Source organism: Juglans microcarpa x Juglans regia, chromosome 1D (genome assembly GCF_004785595.1).
Source record: "Juglans microcarpa x Juglans regia isolate MS1-56 chromosome 1D, Jm3101_v1.0, whole genome shotgun sequence".
In the NCBI taxonomy this organism is placed as follows: Eukaryota; Viridiplantae; Streptophyta; class Magnoliopsida; order Fagales; family Juglandaceae; genus Juglans; species Juglans microcarpa x Juglans regia.
The window spans coordinates 46,900,790-46,924,600 of NC_054594.1; the positions used below are offsets into that span (position 1 = coordinate 46,900,790).

Sequence of the window (23,811 nt, forward strand, 5' to 3'; positions counted from 1 at the left end):
TGTGTCAACTTGTAGCAATCTGTAGGTTCCCATTTTAAAACTATCCCCATTCTTGGCTAGATAGCCTTTAATTAAATTGAGAAAACATCAGATCATCCATCAGCCCGTTTTCACCTTGAGCTATATCCTTTGTTGAGTGAGCCTGTAACATAGGTAATTCTTTTAATAAAGAATAAAAGAGGAAATAACTGACTCGGTATCATAAATTATCATCATATAACAGTAGCACCTCTTCTTACAGTTACATCACCTTCCAACATGAGTCAAATAGTATACAAATGATTTTTTAAACATCATCCTCTCTAGGTCATTAATAGCTCCACTCTTCATCAGAACCATTTAAGTAATTGAAGTAATAAGAATGAAAAAGTACTTTTAAAAAAAACCTGAATTTCTTACCATCTATGTGCAAAGCCATGCAGAAGCATGATGATGAGCAACACCATTGGATACCATCCATAAGAGATGTAGGAGTCACTACATTCGAGCAGCCTTTGATATACTCTTTCGCCTCTTGATCAGCCCATCCATCAAATTAAATAAGGTTGATTTATTGAGGGTGACACCTTTTTGAGTTGATTCTTCATAAAAGCGCATTGCGTCCTTGTATTTCCCTTGAGTACACAGCTCACTGATCTGTTCGGAATAAGCAATAGAACTTGAATCAGATTCCTCTAAGGATTCGTGAGTTACCACATCTTCCTCGGGCATTTGTGAGGGCTGATCATGTAGAGTTTCATTTTCAACCATTTTTGACATGAACTCCTCTGCTTCTTTAATCCTACCTGCATCTGTAAGCGCACCAAGGATGGCATTATATGTATACCGATCGGGCCCTAATTTCTTCTCTTCCATTTCTGCGAGAAGATCAAAAGCATCCTCAAATCTCCCTTCTTTACATAGGCTCGATATCAATGTGTTGTAAGTAACTGCATCAATAAATTTCCCCTTCGAAATCCACGTGTTGAAAAGCTTAAGAGCCTTTTCCAGCATTCCCTCTCTACAAAGTCCATGGAGAAGAATATTACATGTAATTACATCCGGCTTAAATGAATTATCAACCATTTTGTTGTGGAACTGAAATGCTTTCTCAATGTCACCCTCCCGGCAATAACCATGTATAATTGTGTTGTACGTAGTTTCATCAGGGACAAAACCACTCTCTAGAAGCTCATTCAACTTGTCTATTGCTTGATCAGTTTTTCCAAACCGGCATAGCCCTCCAATTATAGTGTTATACGTGATAATACTGGGAAGGATCCCTTTCTTTTTCAGTGAATCCCAGACCTCCAAGGCTTTGCTTGGCTTTTCATCCTTAAAGTATCCCATCATCAAAGTTCCATAACTTACCTCATCAAGAATATAACCACGCTTACTGGCACCAGTAAGCAACTTGTATGCTTGGTCAAGCTTCTTCTCCCCACAAAGAGTGTGTAGAATAGTATTAAGGGTAACAACATCCATCTTCAAGCCTTTCCTACCCATCTCATCCATCATTCTAAACGCTTTCTCCATGTTCCCTGCTTTACAATACCCATTTATCAAAGTATTGTAGGTAACACAATTGGGAGAAAACCCACTTTCTTCCATCTTCTTCACAGCATCACTTGCTTCATCCATTTTCCCTTCCTTATAAAACCACTTAACCATTATATTGTGAGTAACTGTATTCGGCTTCACTCCCCTCTCACCCATTTCCTCAATCAAGTTAAATGCATCCGAACTGCTCTGCCACTCAAAACACCCATCGATCAACGTGTTATAAGTGACCGCATCTGGCAACAACTTCAAATTCTCCATCTCGTCTCTTAGCCTTAAAGCTTCTTCAATCTTACCCTCTTTACACAACCCCCAGATCAGCATATTATAAGTCCAAACATCTGGCAACCATTTGTCCTGCGTCATCAACTCCATAATCTTTGCAGCGTCCTTCAACCACCCCAATTTACAATACCCACAGACCAATATGTTATACGTGTTCCTGTTTGGCAACAATCCTCTATTCTTCATATCCAGCAACAAGTCCCTCGCTTCCTTTAACCTCCCCTTTTTACAAAACGCGTCCAAAATCGTATTGTAAGTCACATTATCGGGTGAACAGCCAAAATCGCCCATCTTATTAACCAAGTCCAGAGCTTCTCCAAACTTGTTCTCCAAACAATAGCCATATATCAAAATATTAAAACTGTTTGTATTTGGCTTCACTCCCAACTTAACAGCATCGTTAAAGACTTCCTTGCACAGGGCTATGGAATAAGAAGATGGGTGTCTTACCAGGGCATTGAGGAGAGTATTGCAGGTGAGTAACTTGGGAGGGAGGCGAAGCCGCTTCATCTTCTTGAAAATCTGTGCGGCGAGGTGGGGTTGTTTCAACTGCACATAGGCACCAATGGAAGTGTCTAGAAGTGCTCTACAGGGCTTGGGGACCTCGGGACTAGGGTGGAGGATGAGGCGGTGCAGCTGGTGCTGGCGATCAGAGGCGATGAAGGAGACAAGGAGGGACTTGGCGTCGGAGAATTTGCTGTGGGAGAAGAGGGAGGGGAGGATAGAGAGGAGGCAATTAGGGGAGGCGGTGAGCGAGGGAGAGTGGGATTGGAGAAACCTGAAGAAGGAGAGGAGGGTGTAAGGACGGGAGGCTAGAGTTTTTGAGGAAAGCAGGGAAAGGAGGATGGGTTGGGTCAGGTGGGGAAGGTAAGGGGTCAGTGAATGGAGTGGGGCATTCGAGGAGGTCAGGATTTGGGCTATGGTTTGAAGGAGTTGCGGTTGGATTAATTGAGGCTTTGGAGGTGAGTGGGTATCCATGGCGTATCTAAAAGCGCGTTAGGGTTTTGGCATTTGAGCAATTGGGAGAGACAATGAGAGTGAGAGATAGTGTAGGGTTTCTTAGAGAAGAAGAAGAAGAAGAAGAAGAATGGAGCCAGCCAATCAAATAAAAAACAACAACGTTGATATGTTGTTGTGGAAAAGGTACGTCATATAGTATAGATGAGGTTGTAGTAAATAAATCCAGTGAAAACGGCCCCGTTGTTTAATGGATAAGTCCAAACTGATCCGTGGCTTACACCAATTGTTGCATTGCCGGTGATTTAATCTCACACCAAATAATAGTCCATTGTCAATTCCTGCAGCCAAGAATTCAAAAAGCTCATTAACTAGTTTTGCATATTATATTCAAATAGAATATTAAAAGAGAGTACAGAAAATGAGTATAAAAATTGATGGTTTTATGTATAAAGATTGCAGCACCTCAAAATGGTCTTGAAATTAATGACAATACATCAAAATAATGTCAAGAAATGCACCCAAAAAGTCCTAGCTAGCCAAAGGGCAGTCATAGAAAAGATGCATATCAGATTCATTATCACCCAAAATAGTCCATTGTATGCTTGCAAATGCATGTGCTAGTGTTTGGCAATAATGTTTTATAAGTACAATTGATTAGGTGCAGCAATAATGTTTGGCAAGAATCAAACATTTTATATGAGTTGAACTCAATAGTTTTCAATGAATAAAAGTATGTAACCAGATTTAAAAAATAAAAAAATTCAACTAACAAACGCATAATTCAAGCAAATGCATATACTCTAGTTTTTCTTCTTATATTTATTTAATTTTCAATTTAGAAGGCAATTAATTATGATTATCCACCATTGTTCTTCAATTATGGCCATGAGATCTGACACTGTTTTAAAAGCTTCAATTGGGTTAATTATGATTTTCCTTCTTGAAGGACAGAAAGTGCATTTGGATTCAAAGTGCTAGTTACTAGCATATAAGAGAAGAAATTAATACACATTGATTCAATAAGAATGATGTATTATTTAAAACTAATGTGGAATCTATGACTCAATTAATGCAACAGCTAGCGAGGCAACTTAGAACTTCTTGCCTATCTGTTCAGAATTGACCAAGCAAATGCATTTAATTCAAAGAGTATAAAACCTCCCGTTTTCTCAGCCATAATTTTCTTTCTTGTTTTAATTGATATCGTGTCCAATATATTGCAAGACAACAAACAAAAGCTTTATGAAAGATTAGCCTAGCTTAAAATGATGTCCAATATATATCTAAACCATCAGCAGAGCAACAATATGTCAGTAGTTTTGTTGTCTATCAAGTTACTGAAGTATCATTTTTTATAGGTAAGTTGATATTATAATTAGTTGAAACAATCTGCAAATGATTTAACATAACAGATTGAGCAGATATATAAGGAAAAGTTGGATTTCAAAGTTCATGTGAAGATTCACAGTAAAAATCAGCATATGTAAAATCCACAGAAACAAGTTAGGGGTGTAACCGGTCTGGTCCGGTTTTAGACAAAATTTAGGACCGAACTGGTATGTACCAGTTTTGCATTTTCAAAAACCGATTACGTACCGGTTACCCCCCTAAACCAATACTTCCGGTTTTACCAGTTCGATCCGGTTTTCCGGTTTTGATCATCTGCCATAAAAAAACTGCTCCCATGTAAAAAATCTGCTGCCATAAAAAATGTGCTATAAAAAAATCTGCTATAGCAAAAAAACTGCTATAGAAAAATCTGCTATAAAAATATAAAATCTGATATTAAAAAAAAAAAAAAACTGTAACAACAAAATAAACCCTAAACCAGAAGCTCATTCAAGTTTTTACAGTATGCAGTTATGCACATATTGATGCCAGTTCACAAAAAATACAACAACAAAAAAAAAAAAGAAGGATCAACCAAAACTGACTTTTTTTATAAAGGAATCTCAAGTATATGAATTGCAACATCAACCCAAAAGGGCAAAGTACCCTCCCTCTCGTTACATAGCACAAGAGAAAAAGCTTTTGGGTTCCTTATATCAATACACACAGAATAAAGATTAATAGAGAAAGAAAAATCATCAATGAAATAGCAGAAAAATCAAATAGAGAATACACACGGAGCAAGAAAGATCATAAAGAATACACACAAAAAGAATACACTTAGAATAAACACATAAAGAAATTCAAATAGAGAATACACACAATGCAGGAAAACATTGTAATGATTCAAGAAAACACAGAACAAACAAGAAACCAAACCAGTAGAATAACTGATTGACATCCATGCAACCCAAAAAAAAATTATCAGGTTCAAATCTACTAACAGATCTATATGAGCAAACAAACAAAATTACCCACAAAAACAAAAAGGAAAGAAATCAAGCTATTTTCAGCTGGATGGGGAACTATACATGTTCATCCTCGATGGGGAACTATACATGTTCATCCTCGATGGGGAGCTATACAACATATATAAACCCTAAATCCTAAAATATCAAATATCAAATTATACCTTCCACAATTATAAAATACAGATTCAGCTTGATGGGGAGCTATACAAAAAAAACTAAAAAATATAAACCCTAATCAGATTTCGAAATCTGTAAAAAACCCTAAATCTCAAATCTGTAAATTCGATAAAAACCCTAAATGAAATGAATCAATTAGCAATGAATTGAAACATTGTAATGATTCATGAAGTAAATGTAAGATTCTGAAAATTAAAAAGCATATATATGTTCACATACCGATTAGCTCGCCGAGAGAGGGGAAAACAATATCTGTGATTCTGTAACCTCGGGAACAACTGGAAGCGGAGGAGAACAGAACGGACCAACAGTGTCGACGGCGAGGGGCTGTTGACGGCGTGAGAGAAGGGCTGGGCGTGAGAGACGGCTGCGGGGACTCAGGGACTCGAGAGGCAGAGCAGAGATGGTCGAGCGGGGAGGGAGGGGCGGGCGGGGGGGGGGGGGGGGGGTGTGGGAGTTATGTTACCGTAATCGCCCATTAAACGACGCCATTTGGCCTTTGGGACTAAAATTTAGTCTATATGCATAATATATAAAATATATAGTATAGTTTATATATAGTATATATTATAATACTAACTATATATTATACTATTATAGTGATACTATCATAATAATACTATATACTGTACTAATACTAATATTATTTATAGTTATATATATTTTGTTATAGTGATTTAACCTATTAAAAAAAATTATGGTGATTTATATACTAGAGTATAGTATTAGTTATAGTGATTTAGTATAACTATATTAGTATAACTATAACTATAGTTTATATTAAACTATTAGTATTAGTACATATATTAGGATTAGTTATATAATATATTAAACTATATAATAGTATTAATATTAGACTATTGGTATAGCTATATATTAGTATTAGTTATAGTGATTTAGTATAACTATATTAGTATAACTATAACTATATTCTATATTAGATTATTAATATCAATTAGACTATATAATAGTATTAATATTATACTATTAGTATAGCTATATAATATAAATATAGTCTATATTAAACTATAAGTATAACTATAGCTATAATGAGTTTGTTAATTGTTATAGTGAATTTAATTTATTATAACTATATTATTGATAGTATTATAGTAATAGTATTAGTAGTAATTTATTATAGTGATAGTATTAATATAGTAATTCAGTATTAGTAATTAGTATTAACTAATTACTATATCATTATTTTATATGTGATTATTTAGTATAGTGATTATTTAGCTATATATAATATATCAGTATATTTAGTTATATATTAGTATAGCCAAAAATAAAGTGTTATTAATAATTTAACTATATATTTTATGTTTAAAGCATATGATAAATTAAATTTTCATATTTAAGATTAAACTTTTATTTTATAAATTATAATAACATTATCTTATATATAATTATATTAATAGCATGTGATCAAACAAATCAGAAATATTCATATTTAAAATTAACATTTTATGTTATAATTTATAAATTATAATATGAAATTATTTCATATATAATTATATATTATATATAAAACTTATATATATATATAATTTTTACTTTTTTTATTTTTTTTCCCAACCAGGCTGATCTGGTCTTGGAAACCATAGAACCGGGTCTGGCCGGTTTTACGGTTACAAGAACTGATCCCAGACCAGACTGGTTCAAAACTAGTCCGTCTGGTTCGGTCCGGTTTTCCAGTTCAAATTTACACCCCCTAAATATATATACTTGAGACTTAGAGGAAAGAAAAATGGTTGCATGGATCATGTTGAGTGCACTATAGAGCGGATTTAAAAATTTTGTTAGTCTTGTTTTATTAGTAAATAAGAATTTTATTAAAATGGGCAAGACCAAATATACGGGACATATACAAGAGCCACACCTATGCATGAGTGTCTAAAGATACAAGGAAATCATGTACATTCATGCCATTAAAATCTATTACAATCGATCAATAGAATAAAGTATGAAGAAATAAAGTTCTAATCTCGTCCATTGTCCATTCACGATTCTCAAAACTTCGTCATTCCTCTCCATCAATATGCACCACCATAGACAGATCAGTATCATCTTTCACATAGCTACAATTTGAGTGTTACCTCAGATGCCTTACTAGCTGGCCAAAAACTCCACAACCCTTCCTCTCCAAGAATTTTGTTAATTGAGACGAATTTCTAAACTGTTACTTAACATGGATAAAGTAATTACTTGGATTAAGTGAACACATAAAAAATGAGAACTCTAGTTGTAGTAATCGGGTAAAGACGAACTTAAGAAATTCATAATTTTGTAAACTTAACAAGGCTAGAATGTCATTTTTTTGGTTGCCTGTTAGAATGTTGTAGTTAGAAAAAGTCCTAGGATTTCTCAGAAGACTTGGAGAGCTAAGAACAAGTTTTGGCAGTATAAGGATCGGATTATATTAGTGGTTTTTATCTGTGGGCTATGGGTCATAAACATGCTGGAACTGACATGTTATGGGATTCAGTTCTGTAGTTCCATTTTATATTAAGGATTGTTCAAGATCCAAAAAGGGGCTTCCCATTTTTTAATGTTACAAAAAGTTACTGTTGTGACTCAGTCAAGCAATCTTAGTAACTAATGCTGCTGATCTCATGTTGTATATCGGTTTGTTTCACCTTTGGCACCTCCTTTTTTTATTGCCACTTCCTGTCTTGTTCACAGCCTAGTTTTATTTACCCATCCTATTACGAATTTGTTTTTCTACCTTTTGTATTGGATGAAAACCATTATTCTTTCATATGGTTTAACAGAGAGAATGCAACCCCGGTTAAGGTCAAAGAAGCACATAGAAGAGTCATGGTCGCCAACCATCCTGATGCAGGTGGTAGCCATTACCTAGCTTCCAAAATTAATGAAGCTAAAGATGTGATACTTGGAAAGACAGAGTAGTGGATCTGCGTTCTAATCCTATTGAAAGATTCTTTGATTTTGCAATCCAACGAACGAAAATTGTCCTTTCCTTTCATTCATAATCTTTAACTTTTAAAGGTCATGCTTGCCCATCAACCTTTGTGCCTATTTTGAGGTCCAGGAATGGAATTTCCAGACATTGCTTGTCGCCATTCTTCTGCCTTTTACTGAAGAGCTAGATTACTCCCTAATCTTTGTACCCTCATCGATTATCAGTCATTATGCCGTCCCACTGGTACCGTCCAAAGTAATTTTTTTTTTCTTTTTTCTTTTTTATATTTTTTAATACATTTCAATATTTTTAAAAAATAAAAAAAAATATACCAATACACTTAAAATCAATTCTTTAATTACTAAGTAAAAAAAAAATGTACCGCCCAGCCGCCGATCTACACGTCCACCAAATGCGGCATCAACCGGAGTGGAACATGGTCCGTACGCGCAGGATGAAAACTCCGGAGCTCGTCGGCGCGTGTCCCTCATGCGCCTCCAAGGAGTTCTTTGTCGTTGCAACGTGCGGCTGCTCCCGAGCCGGCGACTCTGGATCTTCCAAGATCGACTGTCAGTTTTCCCTTCTGCAGCTTTTTTGTGCACTGTTCTTCATTTTTTACAGTGTTTTCTCTATGTAGTTTATTTATGTCTTGTCTTTACTTTCAAAAAAACAAAATATCCAAAAATATTGTCCTTTCAGACTTAGGTCTGAAGGGTCTGAAGGGTGTTGTCCCCCATCCGCTTAGGCGGTGAGATTAGGATTGGTTTCTCCATACTCCGTCTAGTCGGATATAGAATTTTGTTATTTAGTTACTGCAAACTCTATCATGAATAGAATTGTGCTATCTCTTAGACTTCGGTCTTTAGAGATTAGCCATTTGGACTAAACTATATCAGTTACAAAAGTATATTAGGATACTACTAACGTTTATAATTGACTTATTATTTTAAATTAACTTTATATGTCTTTCTTCAATTAACGGAATGAGATCCGTTGCTATAAAAAAAAAAAAAGTGAAAATGAAATAAGAATCTCACGCTTGCATCCGACAAAATGCCTGTATATAGATTATAATAAATATTAAAATAGGCCAAAGAAGAGTATTTATATATGTATATACAAGATGTGCTGTCACATGAAAGAGAATAACTTATTCGTTTTAAAATAATTAAAAATAAAAAACAGTGGGACTGAAAACAATGGGCTCTCGTTTTTACTCGTGTAAGCAGCACACCCCTCGTGTATGCAATATGAATATTATTAAATATAGTCATGAATTATGGAAATATTGTGTATTTTTTAAAAATAATAAAAAATTAAAATTTAATTTTTAAAAAATTAATTTTTTCATATGAGTCTCATTTTTATTCACACTCTTTTGAGACAATATCATGATAAAACCCGAATGAACTTACTTCTGCAAATAAATCCTGAAAACCGAATCATCTGCTAAATCCTTACGAAGAAATTTTAATGCAAAATGAAACTTAAGATACTCAGATGGAATTTTTGGTTTTTTAATCTGAATTACATCCGTTAATTTGACTGTCCGTATCACGAAATATGTTTAAAACAACATTGTTATTTCAAATCCGTCCTTAAACCGTTGGACTCCTTCCTAATGGCATGAGATTCCTTGCTTTTCAGTTCTGTGACATTGAATGCCCTTTTGTAAACGGACGGACGTTTATTTTTGAGCTCTTTTGGTTGTTTCCTTTCCTCATTCCGTTGAGTCCTTGACTAAAAAAATACTGTTTGAGCATCGTCAAAGGCACCCACACCAGCATTGGCATTGACTGAATTTATTAAAATTCTAGTCAAATATATAATATAATGAATTTTAGTAAAATTCAGCTACATTGGTTTCATCAAATAGATGGATGAGAAGTTTTGAACTACAATAAATCTATAAGATTATTCAAATTTGAAGGATTACTATTCATTTAGCAAATTATTTTTTATTCTATTTTCCCTCCCCCTTTCTCTCATTTTCGCAGTGAACCTTTTCTCTCGTTTTCTCTCCCTTATTTTTGCAGTGCCCCATTTCTCTCTTTTTCTCGTTTTCACAGTGCCTCTCTTCGATTCTTCACGCATAAACAGAGCAGAGCACACCGTTTTCTCTCCTTTCAGGTTTGTGTGAGCTTCTTCTCCTTTCATGTACTGTATGTCTAGCTCCTTTCTTTTCTCATGCAACCCTAGTTTCAAGAATTAATGAAACTGGTCAACCTTGATAGGGGCTTTTGCTCAATAGGAATCATCTGGGAACTTCATCTATTAGACCCAGCATACATTTTATTGACCTTGGTTTTTTTTTTTTTTTTGGCTGATTTTCTCAGAAGCACTCAGTTTTGCAGATTGTCAACTACTCGGAAAAGGGTATTGTGTTTTTTCTTTCTGTAATGTATTGTTGGTATATTTCTAGATTTGCATCCCCAATGTGTAATAATTTATTTACAGATTGTAATGTATTGTTGGTATATTTCACGATTAAAAATCTCCTGTGTGTTGGTTTGTTGGTATATTATGTATTTCATCGAAAATCATTTCTATTAAAAAGAAAACATGATAACAACATTACTGGATTTGTTACTTTAATTAGTTTTCTTCATAACTAATGAGAGGAAACAATTTACTCACGGAGGAAAGCTCATTTTGATGCATAACATGATATCTGTAGCATGTTTTGGTACAAACGTTGCTAATTTTCCCTAAAGTAGAAGTTTTGCTTCTGTTTGATGGGAAATTAGCAATTTTCTAAGATTTAATGTACATGCTAGTTTATTGTAACAGATGAATTAATGGGAGGGTTATATATAGATATCCATAAGCTTCAAATATTTATATTCAACATAGAATAGAATAGTGGATACAATATATGTATCTAAGTGATTTAGTGCACTAATAGATGATACCAAACGTCTAAAAACTTGGAATAGAGATATTTTTTCCAGGTCCATAAGCCGAGTTACCTAGTTTCCAAGAATGGGAAACTAGCAATTTTCTAAAACTAGCATTTTACTAATTAGTTTTAAAGTTTCTATTTAGAAGTGATAAAACCAATCGAGTCTCATGCAGCTCTCCATAGTTATGTTCATGTTCATGTCCAAACAGTTTAATATAAATTGTGACTTTTTGTGGGCTGTCGTAATTTAAATTGTAACTCTGAATTGTGACTTTTTGTAGACTGTTTGTAATCTGAATTGTGACTTTTTGAGGGTTGTTGTGATCGAAACATATTCAAAGTATTATCTCATTGCCAAGAAGTTACTTTGGACATTTTTTTTTTTTTTGTTGCAGTATATTGCTCTATTCAATGCTGAGTTTGATAAAACTCTGTTTTTACAAAACAATGGCAATATAGTTAAAAGCGTGTTAGGGTTTTGGCATTTGGGCAATTGGGAGAGACAATGAGAGTGAGAGATAGTGTAGGGTTTCGAGGAGAAGAAGAAGAAAAGAAGAATAATGGAGCCAGCCAATCAAATAAAAAACGACAACGTTGATATGTTGTTGTGGAAAAGGTACGTCGTATAGTATAGATGAGGTTGTAGTAAATAAATCCTGTGAAAACGGCCGCGTCGTTTAATGGATAAGTCCAGACTGATCCGTGGCTTACACGAATCGTTGCGTTGCCAGTGCTGCATCAAATATAGGCTCGATCCTCGCTGTCTGTCTGTTTGTCTGTCTCTCACAAAGTGGGTGGGAAAATGGATGGCTCAGGTGACTCAAAGCCGGCGTCAGAGGTGATAGAACTGCAGCCAATCGAAGCCACTCCGGCGAGCTTCGAAGAGTACGGCCAAGTCATCGAGGCTTCCCCCGACGGCGACGAGTTCGGACCCCAAGATGCTCAACTAGACCTCAGTCGTGGCGTTCCCAGGTAAAATTACTAACAAACATGATAAGGCTCGCTCTTCTTTTTGCCTAAAATATGTTTAGAGGAATCTGTGATGGTGGAATGCTTATATTAACAGGTTTTACATTATGCAACTCAAAAACCGACGACTTAAGTTCTCTACAATCACGCATCACGCAAGTGTGACCCAATGCCTTGGTTCGGTTGGTGGTCATGTTTGGTATCTTGGAATTGCTAAGCCGTCCATTGTGGATGGCATTGAAAAAGACAAGGATGACACGGGCAGGAACATTCTGCAATCTCCTTGTGGTCATTTCTATGTGCCTCCTGCTGTCGAGGATGTCCGCGTTTTCAGAGTTGCGGGTACCAAATTTCTTAAGCTGAACCGAGGGACATGGCATGCTGGGCCGCTGTTTAAGGATCATACAATGGCCTTTTACAATTTAGAGTTGAGCAACACCAATGTGAGCTTTCTCTCTGAACTAATTCTTGGTTTTTACATGCCTTTAGGAGAATATGCAAAAGCTACGTAGGAATTTGATTGTGTATATCCATTTATTTGTTTTCAAGATTAGCTTTAGGACTCCCCTGATTAGAACATTTAAGTTTTACCCCGTCAGGAATTTGGGGATATTTATTTCCCTCCCCTGGTCAGTGAACATTCAATTGGAATTCCAGAAGTTGATTGAGGTCGGCATTATTGTAGATGTAATCAATCAAGCTGATGATATGCCTTTGTGAAGCCAATTCTGCGTATACCCAAACCTGTGTGTTCTCATTGATGTACATGTCACGTGTGTGTTTATGTTCTAGTACTCGTTTTCTTGTCTTTGCTTTGGATGAAGTTGCAAAAATGTATGTAATCATCTTAGTTTGTATATTTTGTTAATGATAGGTTGCTAACAACCTAGAGTGAATTACTGGCAAGTATTGAAGCCATGGTTGGTATGCTATATCTAATGGAGTTGGTCTTTATTAGCACATGTTCAGAAGAATTAGGATTCTATTGAAGAAAGGCAAAAACCTAGACCAGGAACTGATTATTATGGTTGGATTAGCTATAGTTTTGCGTCATTGCAATGCTATGAACTAATGGAACAGAAGATTCTGGCTGGCTTGACCCCATTTTCTATGTATCTTAATGTATAATCCGTCTGGTAACATTGTATGCCTCTCGGTATTACAGTTACTTTGCTCTATTTTGTGAGGTCAACCCAAGGCCTTTCAGCTGTACTCTGTTTCTAGACATGACATGCTATTACATACAAGTATGTTTAACTTACTTGAGGACATGTTGTAATTTCTATTTCCTGTGTAGGTGGTTGATCACACAACACACAGCTTCATCCGCGAAAACGGAGTGGTCTTTTCCATCAATGACTAGTTAACTTTCAACTGCTCTGTTTTCAGCATATGCTACTGCTATTCCAGATGGTATGTATTACGATATAATCACACAATAAAATGCCAAAGGAATAATCTAGATATCTCACACAAATGCACTCATCTTGCTTTCTCTTTAATGCGTAGTGTATACAATCGTGCTTTATTTTCCCTATGGGCTCTAGATGGATAGATACCCTTCTGAATTTTTCAACCTTAATGAAGTTCGTGCAATAACCTAAGACAGATAGCAAAATCCCACAATTATTCTATGGTTGGAATATATGATTTTTCTTCAACAAAACAAGACATGCCTGAAATTTAGTAAATCATGTAAAAAGTTTGTCAACTTGCATTAATAGTGAAGTTGGTATCTTTACAAAAAACTAGAAGTTCCTTATTATCTAACTTGGATAAGGTAGTATCTCTAAACGTCTATAGAAAAGCAATCAGCTCCTTGGTTTATCAAATGGATGCAAGCCCAAAGTGGTGAACATATGTCCTTTTTGGCAACAAAAATAGACTCCAAATATGATATGAATAACGATAACTATATAATTCTTTTACGGTCTATTTTTTTTAATCAACTAAAATTTTATATGACTAACTAGCATTCATTCAGATAAACTTGTAAAAGGACTTTGGTCTAGGAAACTTCCGATGAGATTTCTCACGGGGATTCGCAAGATACTCGTCTGTGAATTAGATGGTAACAGCATGTCCCAACCTCGCATAAATATATAATCTATATATTGTTTTAAGCTCAAACACGATCATGACTTTTTCTATTTTTCTAATAAAAAAAAGGATAATCGGAGGTAACTTTTTTTACTTGAACGCAATTATAATAGAAAAACTTTATGCTCCAGATGGTGTGTAAAGCACTTATAATAAAGTGTTTACATAAATACGGTATAATTTAATTTGAAAAATATGAATTTTATAAATTAAATATTACTATTTAAGTGACGTGAATGATCTATATGTATTACACATCAATTTTTAAATTTTTTATTAACACCGACTGTCCGAGAATAACACGTATCGATTCAAGAATAAGATAACTCGTTTTAATAACACCCAATCCGTTGAGAACATTATAGTATTAAAATAAAAAAATAATAATAATAAAATACTAGTTTGTCTCCGCCAAAGTGCTCCCACTTTGCCCATAGTGCAATTTTTTTAAGTAAATCTAGATACAAGTCTAAAATGTACAACCACTTTATAAAAATGTGTGATCAATCAATAAAAAATGAAATTTTCAAACTTTTTATGATAGGGTCTACGTTTTTATAAAGGACTTGCACTAAGCTTGTGCATTTGAAGCTTGTATATATTATTTTTCATTTTTTTTTTTTGTTTGGAAAATACTAATTTCCCCCGCCTCCAAAATGTTAATATGTGCAAGTTTCGCACATTCATTTTTTATTATTATAGATAAATTTAAAACTCACACAAAAATATTATTATTTTTTAATAATAAAATATACTTTTTATTATTAAAAAAAAAACCATTAGATGTAACCTAAAAGCATCCTCATTGGCTTGGTCAAAGTCCAATGATAGCTAAACTTTAGCCAATATATGTCAAAAAATACCACATTGGATTAGGTATTGCTATAAAATTTTAGACTTCAACTACAGTGATTCTTCAAATTTGTAGGTAAGCAGTAGGTTAGCACCTAGCCAAACATTAAAATATTCAATTCTCACTCCTCTCACAAAATATGTAGGTATTTTATAATTAAGAAATTTGGTTCGATTTATTATTATTAAATATAAAATGCGATAAAAATAAATAAATTAGTTAATATTAATTAGAATATTAATTATTAAGTTAATTTTAATGATAAGTTAATTATAATATAATTATTATTAGAGGCCGACTATACATCAGTCTGCACTCTCTACACACCTTATGTGGTATTTTTTTTTAACCCAAAACGTTAAGTGCGATGCGGCTGCAGTCAACAGTAGGCTGATGTAAATATTTTCTCTTATTATTAATATTAATTTAATATTTAATAAATGTGATAAATATTAATATTAATTTAATTAGAATATAATTATTATTAACATTTAATTGATAGAATTATAAAATGTGACAAAAATAAATTAAATAAAAAATTATTAAATTAATAATATTTTATTATTATATAGAGTAAATAAATAATCTAATATAAGGATTAAATTCAAATAAAATAGATAAATATAAATTTATGAGATATTACCTAAATTTTGAAGATACATTTCGCCTAACGAGATGCTCTAATAAATCTCGAACTCCAGTCGTTGGATGAACCGATGAACTCCGAAAGAACCGCTTTCTTTTTAAAAAGAAGAGGGACCGATCCGTAATAATTTACAAAGATTTATAACATTCCCGTCAATTGGAGTAACGTAAGCTTCCAAACAGATATTTATATCACGCACAACGAATTCCAGGATTAGGGTTTCACCAGCCGGCACTTCCTCTCTGCTTCCAGCTCCCAATCCCTTTGCTATAGTCGAGGAACCTGCTACTCAGCCACCATGGGGTGAGTATTTTACCTCCCTTTTACTATTTTTCCTGCCTAAATTTCTCGACAATCTTCACTAATTTCTTTTTCATATATTATTCCTTTGTTTTTTTAGTTATGGTTCTTTATTGTTGGGTTGAAGGTACTCAGTAAATTGAAATAACGCGTATAGCGCTTTAGCTTTGCGTTCTAAGCAACCAAAAATTTATTCAAATTGTATTTTTATCTCTTTTTTTTAATTTAACTTTGTATGTTTCGTTGCTTTGTATATGGAAGTTCTCGAGTAGTCATACCAGGTAGCGTACTAGGCTTGTTTTCTACGGTGCCATTAGTTGGTTCGGATGATTCATGATGGCGTTTGAAGTACTTTGGCTTTTTAGTTAATGCTTGAAAGTATAAATAAAACTGAGTATTAGTCTGATAGAAAATGTCTTATGTTAATGAGTCTAATCTAACTTAATGCAAGCCCCGTAGAATCATTCATGGTGCGCAAGTTGATGCCCACGGATATTCCTTTGTAAAAGGACGTGGAAAGATCTGAACTCTGAGGATACTTTGTTTTTCGTGGGTGATGCCTAGGAGGATGGTGGATCTTCTAGCTTATTATAATAGTCTAGATGGCAGTCCTTATGTGGCTGCTGTTTGGACGATGATTTCTTTATGTCGTATGTTTGGCTTGAAATGAATGAGAGGAGCTACGAAGCTCCCCGTGGCATTCTTTGGATGAGCTTAGAAATCTTTTATTACACACTTTATTTCTTTGGTTTTCTGCTATTGTACTCAACGTAACTACCGTTAATGACTTTCTTCTATCATTTTCTAGTGCCTAGATTATAATTAGGTGTTTTCTTGTGTATACTTCCTGTTTACGTGGGCACCCTTCGTTATCTTTCAGTAAAACTTTATTTTACCTAATAAAAAAAAGACTGTCGAAACTGCCAACCTCTATTTGGGATCACTTCACTGCTACTTTAAGTGCTAATCTTATATGCCTCTCGATCTTACTGGTAAATCATTATTTATTGATCTGTACCTTGGGTTTACGATTGTTAATTTGGTGCATTGTTTTGGCGATCAATAAATTAAAGAAAATGCTTGTGTTGTGAATATATTTAGGTGTTTTCTTTTGTATACTCCCTGTGTACATGGGCATCACCTATTTCATCCATGTTAATAAAGTTTTTTTTTTTTCTTTTTGCTTATCAAAATAAAAATGTTTGTGTTATGCAGGAAGACTCGTGGAATGGGAGCTGGTCGTAAGCTCAAATCCCATCGTAGAAGGCAGAGGTGGGCTGACAAGTCATATAAGAAGTCCCACCTGGGAAATGAGTGGAAAAAACCATTTGCTGGATCATCCCATGCAAAAGGCATTGTCCTAGAAAAGATGTGAGATTATTTTTACTGCCTCTCTTGTTTCATGAAATATTTTTTGCAGGTGGCATCAACTCACCGTGGGAAATAAATATTTAATATTGGTTGATGCAGTGGCATTGAGGCTAAGCAGCCAAACTCTGCTATCAGAAAATGTGCTCGTGTTCAGCTGATCAAGAATGGAAAAAAGATCGCAGCTTTTGTACCTAATGATGGTTGCTTGAACTACATTGAGGAGAATGTAAGTGAAGTGATGAAAAGCTGCAGGAATAACCCCCCCCCCCCCCCCCCCCCCCCCCCCCCCCCCCCCCCCCCCCCCCCCCCCCCCCCCCCAAAAAAAAAGAGTAAAAAACACAGAGGGAGAAGCTGAATTTTTGAATGTTTTTACTTCCCAAATCCTAACTCATTCCAATTTGATGTCAAATATTGCTCCAAGGTGTAAACTACTTTTGACCCTTGGAAAAAAGGCTGAATAGATGCTAGATAAGCTGAATGGTTGCTTTGACTTCCGTAGAGACGTGCATTGAGGGTTTTAGAACGTGTAATTTCCACTATTAATATTGGAATGTTCCCCTTCTCTGTTTGATACATCCCTGGTGTGTTTGGTGCAGGATGAGGTATTGATTGCTGGATTTGGGCGAAAGGGACATGCTGTGGGAGATATCCCTGGAGTTAGATTCAAGGTTGTGAAGGTATCTGGTGTGTCTCTGCTGGCTCTCTTCAAGGAGAAAAAGGAAAAGCCAAGGTCATAGGTTCATTGTGGGGAGGCCTTCCATCTTCGACCTCTTTTATTTTATCTCACTTCTCTTTTTGGTTGATGATGCTTGGTATTCAAAGGGTACTGCTTGCAGCAAGTATTCGGTAAGAAGTTTCTACGGGAATTGTTTACTACCTACTTTAGAACCTAGTTCTGTCCTTAAAAATTCAAAAAATTGAGTGCTGATTATTTTTAGGAAGACCTGGTCGGTAACTTCCTGGATTTTGTCCCAATTGAAATTCGTCCCTTGTACATTTTATTAAGAACAGCTCCTATGAAGCCTTTTCCTTAGAGACCAACTTAATGGATGGGCCCATCATTGGGCTGGCTGCAAATCACCTTGTTCTGAGGTGGGCTTCTGCACCCCAAAATGTTGTGTGGCTAACCGCCCATCCAGCCGGGTGGTCCCAGCCACACCTCTGCAATTGGGCGGATATTTCTCTCTCTTCAACTACAGTCGAATCTATTTTATTCATTAGTAATTAAAAAAACTGATACGCAAGGGTCTAGATGCCGATTGCATTAAGAAATGATATGTTGTGATTCCTAGTGAATTCCCAGCTTATTTTCCTTGTGTATCCTCCTCAAATTGAGAAACTGAATTCTTTTTTCTTTCTGCTTATATCTTCAACTAGAAGTGTAGATCTGTCTAGAGTATGGTGCCACAGAATTAGCATGATATAAATCGGACCAATGGATTGCAGTTTAAAAGCGAATAATTATACGATTGGGCTTCTTTGACCCAACAGAGCTCGGGGTTTTCAATTTACAAGATAAACTAGAAAGATCAACTATGTATTGTTTGCATTCGAGGCCAAGGTATTAACAGCAACATCAAATCATCAGAGACCAAAGATGATCAACCACAATGCGGCGGTTATGGTCTCGCGTCCCATCATCTAAACGCAATTTGTCCGGCTTCTGCCTTCTCTGCCACATTTCCCTCTACTCGCAAAATTTATGCCTCCTCGTCACTTTTCTTCTACTTTCTTTTACACGTTTAGTCTATTTGCTGCTCAAATAATCCCCTTGTATTGTCAAAGAAATCTTAGACGGCCAAGGAGAACTAGGAATCGGTTCAGCTTCAACATGATCGTCAGAATAGCGTTTTATTATTGTTATAAATAAAGGTCCCCCCACCCTGGATAAATTAGTGTTACCGATGCATGGATTGGAGAATTACTGAAGAGGATGAGCAGTAAGTGAGGATCCCCTCTTCTCTCTTAGCTCTATCACCATCTCACTGTTGAGATCAAAGGCTCCAATACGTCTGCCTAAACTATCGACCTGTTTTTTGACCCCACAAAAATTTTCCTTCTCTTCAACGACTGCATGCAACTTCGTTTCAGTAGATCGTACGCTGGAATCTTCACGCTTTCTTGAAGATCGCTGCTTGGCCTTTAGGGAGCCCTGATCCTCACACGCTGCACCCATTTTGCTCAAACTCTTAGGTTTCAAGCAATGTTTGCTGCCCATTCTGCCGGGTAATTTATTCTGAGCTCTGGAAGCTGTGGCAAAACTATCTTTCGTGGAGGCAGATGCTTGCAGGAGACCTTTTCCTGCTTCCCCGAACTGCAAAGGATGTGAAGGCCCTTTTAATTTTCTTGTAGGTTGAAGCTTGCCATATTCTGCTTTGTTGCCATCTCCATCAGGGTTGTTACCGGTTCCACTTTTAGATGAAGTGCTTAGTACACCCGAATGAAACTGTGGACCTCGATGTAATAATATCGGCGTTGTTGAATTTTCCTGGAAATTAATAACAAAATAAAAACAAGAAACGCCGTTTCTTAAACGCAACAAGTCGATGATAGATAACAACTATAACCAGGACAAAAATAAGCACTAACCGCATCAAAAAATCCAATCTTTGGTGATGGCCTTTTAAGACATGAAGGTTTGCTATTTCTTAAAACATCTAAAGGACCGGGGCTACTTTCTGCTAAAATTTTCTTGGAAACTTGAAACGGAGAACTTTGTTCCCGGCATTCGCAGCCAATGTGGTATTCATCATGCTGATGGGTCTCAATTGTAGTATCAGACCATGCTGTAGACTTATTTGATCCCTGGTTCGTGGAAGTTGAAGATGATTCGAACAAGCATCCATCAATGGAACTAACCGGTGATGTACAGGAGGTGGAAACCAAATTGGCACGCTCAGTACCAGTTCCTCTCAAATAGCTTAAAGGAGATTTGATATCAGTTGCAGAGCAATAGAACCTGCTGTGTGGGGAACTAGAAACTGCGGATTCAGTTATGGCAGTGGGAGAACTCAACAAAGATGACTGAAGAGAATTACGGATCCCGCTTGATGAGAGCCCCAGATAAGGTTTCTTTAAAACAGTCAAACAGGCCCCTGTAACAAGTATATGAACACATCAAATTCCAGATCAAAGCTAATTGAAGAGGCATTCCTGTTTTGAGCAATCAAAATCTGATACTGCTGTTAATTCATACCAGATGTGGCTTTCAGAGTTGGAGTTTCCAATTTGACATGGTTTGGACCCAAAGAAGCCCTTTTGGCAAGGGCTTTCAAAGTTTGCCCAGTCCGACCTGATATCTTTGGGGGCTTGAGGGATGATGAAAGATGCGGCTCTCCATTTTTCGCTGCATGCTTTGGATTGAATTCCCCAATCCCAGGGGCACATTTTGGATTGTGTACTCCAGTGCCAGCACCATGCTTTAATTAATAAAATAGTCAGTTAGATCATATTTCAAAAGACATGATCTCCTTCAATCAAAACTAAAGTTAGCTGGATCGTATTTTTGAAAAAATCACGCTCATTTATACCAGCTTTGTTCACCTAGGCATCACCCAAGGTAATGGATCGTCGCTTGCAGAACGACCCTTCAATGAGTGGCTGCAGCTAAAACTTACCATTAACTTGGGTTATGCCAACTTCAATAAAAGCGGTTCCCACAATGAGGCAAGTAATATGCAACGGCATGAAAATAAATAGCCAATTCAATCTACTCAATTAATACATGCCTGAGATTGAGCTGAAACAGAGGACTCATATGCGACCCTTCCTAGGCCACGTCTGGCGAAACTATTCCCTCTGGAAGTCGGCGTGTGTTTCATCTGAAATATCAAATACAATAACTCCATTAAAAACAGTGTTTACCATCATCGAAAGAATAATGGTACAACCTAAAAATCATACAAGAAATTACCCGAACTTGAGAGGAATGATCATCTTTCTTTGACGCTGTGAAGAATCAGTGGTACAAGCAAATGTTTACCATTAACAAATGGACAAAATTAAAAAAAAACACACACACACACACACACACAAAACAAAACAAAATATCTTCTAAACAGAGCACCAGTGAAAGTATGTGTCTCTCACATGAGGTACATATACAGAAAGAGGAGTGACTATTTAATGCGCACATGCTGTAGTTCAAGTACAGGTGGGCGGGCGGCATTGCTTCTTTTGAGACACTCGATGAAAACATACATGGAAACGGCAGTTTTTACTTACAGTGGACATTTTTCATGTGTCTTCCTCTATGCAAATTGGAACTAGGAGTTGTTGCATTGGATACTTGAGTTAATTTATGTGCAGCTGCTCTTATGTCTTCAAACAGATCCATCTCAAGGCTTGCTAAAGGGGAGCCATCACTGTCTACAGTAGAGTTTGATTCAGCAGACCTCCATAGCTCTTCTTCAATCCCAGGAAGTGGATGTGATTCGAAATTCTTGAATCCTTCATTTATTATAGACAATTCCTCGGGCTCCAGAACTCCTGAGCATATAGAAATAAGATTGTTGAGCAAATACAGGTAATAAACCAGACATATACAAACGCATGAAGACAATCATACAATGGTTTCTTAGCCACAAAATCTACCTGCACTAGTGAAAAAGGCTCTATCCCAAGCTAAACTTTTGCGAAGATTGGATTTGCAAATTCCATTTGTCCTTTCTGCTTCCAGTGACTCAAACGGCACAACCTTCTGTTCCTCGTTCCCAAGTAAGTCAACTGAATTTCCTGTATTCCCTAATTTAAGTGTCTGGAACAACTCTTCCGGGTCCAGAACTCCTGAGAAATGTACAGAACCAACTTCAAAACTACTGATTTGCCCAGAATCAAGGTACTGGGAAATTCTCATAATTATCAATAAAAATCCTTTTTTTTGGTTCTTCCAGCATAATAAGCATACCTGGACTCGTGAAAAAGGCACTATCCCAAGCCAAACTCTTGCGTATATTATACTTTGGCCTAGTTTGCAAACATTCACTGTCCATTTTCCCACCTATGTTTGGCCAGTTGTCGATAGTTTGAGGACTCCCGGCCTCAAACACAGAAAAACCATCAACCTTCTGTCTAGTATCCGGAACTGCAGCCAGTTTTGAGTTCAAGCACCATTAGCAATAAAGAAACAAGGGTCATGGAAAGAGGGTGAAAAAAATAATCACGGTCAAATTGACAACTATTTTTCCATCCAGCAAACCAATCACAATGATCCGAGACACTCGGAAATCAGAAAGAACGAGATAAAATATATAAAGGAAGAAACCGCTGATTATCAATATAAATTGATTTTCTTTCCTACAGAGTAAATTGAATTAGCTATAAGGTTAAGGCTTCGTTTGGTAAGTAAATTCATCTCAACTCATCATTATAACTTTTTCAAATCCCAACATAAAATATAATAAATAATTCAACTTTCAAATCTCAAAATAATAATAATATTAAAAAATAATATTCTAACAATATTTTATCATCTCAACTTAACTCAATTCAACGTCAAGCTAAAACAATTTACGGAAACAAAGAAAGATGCTGATAACATATATAATTAACTACTGAACCGTAGTTTTACACGGAATTTATTCTGCGAATCTTGGTGGTCTTCATTCGAAAGTCCAAAGCTGATTAGATAAATGTTTAAACCACATGATTATCCTTAAAATCATTGGTAGCGGAATAGGCCGCATATGAACCATGATTTTTCAATAAAGCGACCACAATTCTAACTAATGATCGGTTGCTTTCTGCTGTGAAAGACGTAGGGGAAGAAAACAAAAATAGAAGAAAAAGAAGAACTATACACACGGTAGTTCGTTTCATTGATCGGACCCAATAGATGACATATTCATCAAATTAATCGATGCAGGAAGTACCGCGTTCTTTAAAGAAAGAGTTAGACCTGAGAATTGAAGTTCTTGAAAATCGTTTTCGGACGCCATAGCAAATGATTGGAGCTCTTCTTGTACTTCGAGATTCTTCTATTCGTGATTGAGAGAGTGAGATAGAGGGAAATAGGTGTAGATTGGGAGGGAAAATTTTGAAATTTTAAGGAAAAGCGGAGTTGTAAAAATATTTTGTCATCAACTTTGATTTTAAAGAGTGATTAGGGGAGAGATATGAAAACGACCATTTGTCCTTCCTGAGGGAGCGGAAAATCGGAAGTGATTTCATCACCGTTGTGGGAAGATTTGTGGGACACGGGCAAATTAAAAGAGGGAATAAACGTAGAGAATGTGGTGAAACGATTCGTTTCACGGGCTTGTGAAACCGTGCGATTAATCAGATAAGTTAGGGTGAGCAATTAGAAGGGTGCACCCCGGGTGAAGAAATTGTTCCTACGTAAATGTAACGTCTAGCGCGGGAGCTGAAGTTATTTGAAAAAAAAAAATGACCAAATTTCAAACTCGAATAATTGGGGTTTCAATT

At 35.9% G+C, this 23,811-nt stretch overlaps 4 protein-coding genes across 9 annotated transcripts; 2 read left to right on the forward strand and 2 right to left on the reverse strand.

The window, feature by feature from the left end:
- Positions 1-72: 72 nt before the first annotated feature.
- Positions 73-11,887, reverse strand: LOC121264508 (pentatricopeptide repeat-containing protein At2g16880). 3 transcript variants are annotated; one of them, XM_041167724.1, is made up of 3 exons: positions 5,541-5,768; positions 387-3,122; positions 73-142 (listed from the first exon to the last, which is right to left on the reverse strand). In XM_041167724.1, the coding sequence occupies exon 2, from the start codon at positions 2,800-2,802 to the stop codon at positions 478-480; it is 2,325 nt and encodes a 774-aa protein (XP_041023658.1). In that variant the 5' UTR covers positions 2,803-3,122; positions 5,541-5,768; the 3' UTR covers positions 73-142; positions 387-477. The 3 variants fall into 3 exon arrangements, with proteins under 3 accessions (XP_041023658.1, XP_041023674.1, XP_041023666.1); XM_041167740.1 differs by lacking the exon at positions 5,541-5,768 and adding an exon at positions 11,708-11,887 and having other exon boundaries at positions 80-142; positions 387-2,903; XM_041167732.1 differs by having other exon boundaries at positions 80-142; positions 375-3,122.
- Positions 11,886-13,589, forward strand: LOC121264543. 2 transcript variants are annotated; one of them, XR_005940520.1, is made up of 4 exons: positions 11,886-12,121; positions 12,216-12,561; positions 12,993-13,305; positions 13,416-13,589. XR_005940520.1 is itself a non-coding variant. In XM_041167784.1 (3 exons), the coding sequence occupies exons 1-3, from the start codon at positions 11,952-11,954 to the stop codon at positions 13,479-13,481; spliced, it is 582 nt and encodes a 193-aa protein (XP_041023718.1). In that variant the 5' UTR covers positions 11,886-11,951; the 3' UTR covers positions 13,482-13,589. The 2 variants fall into 2 exon arrangements, 1 of the variants encoding a protein (XP_041023718.1); XM_041167784.1 differs by lacking the exon at positions 12,993-13,305.
- Positions 13,590-15,852: 2,263 nt separating this feature from the next.
- LOC121264596 (40S ribosomal protein S23) lies at positions 15,853-18,363 on the forward strand. The gene is made up of 4 exons (XM_041167859.1): positions 15,853-16,020; positions 17,233-17,388; positions 17,488-17,614; positions 17,985-18,363. Exons 1-4 carry the CDS (start codon positions 16,016-16,018, stop codon positions 18,123-18,125), a joined length of 429 nt encoding a protein of 142 aa, XP_041023793.1. The 5' UTR covers positions 15,853-16,015; the 3' UTR covers positions 18,126-18,363.
- Positions 18,364-18,806: 443 nt separating this feature from the next.
- Positions 18,807-23,462, reverse strand: LOC121264576. Of its 3 annotated transcripts, none has more exons than XM_041167838.1 (9): positions 23,285-23,462; positions 22,295-22,471; positions 21,982-22,173; positions 21,613-21,876; positions 21,302-21,336; positions 21,117-21,209; positions 20,585-20,807; positions 19,978-20,483; positions 18,807-19,876 (listed from the first exon to the last, which is right to left on the reverse strand). In XM_041167838.1, exons 1-9 carry the CDS (start codon positions 23,322-23,324, stop codon positions 19,310-19,312), a joined length of 2,097 nt encoding a protein of 698 aa, XP_041023772.1. In that variant the 5' UTR covers positions 23,325-23,462; the 3' UTR covers positions 18,807-19,309. The 3 variants fall into 3 exon arrangements, with proteins under 3 accessions (XP_041023772.1, XP_041023780.1, XP_041023786.1); XM_041167846.1 differs by having other exon boundaries at positions 23,187-23,451; XM_041167852.1 differs by having other exon boundaries at positions 23,259-23,450.
- Positions 23,463-23,811: the final 349 nt, after the last annotated feature.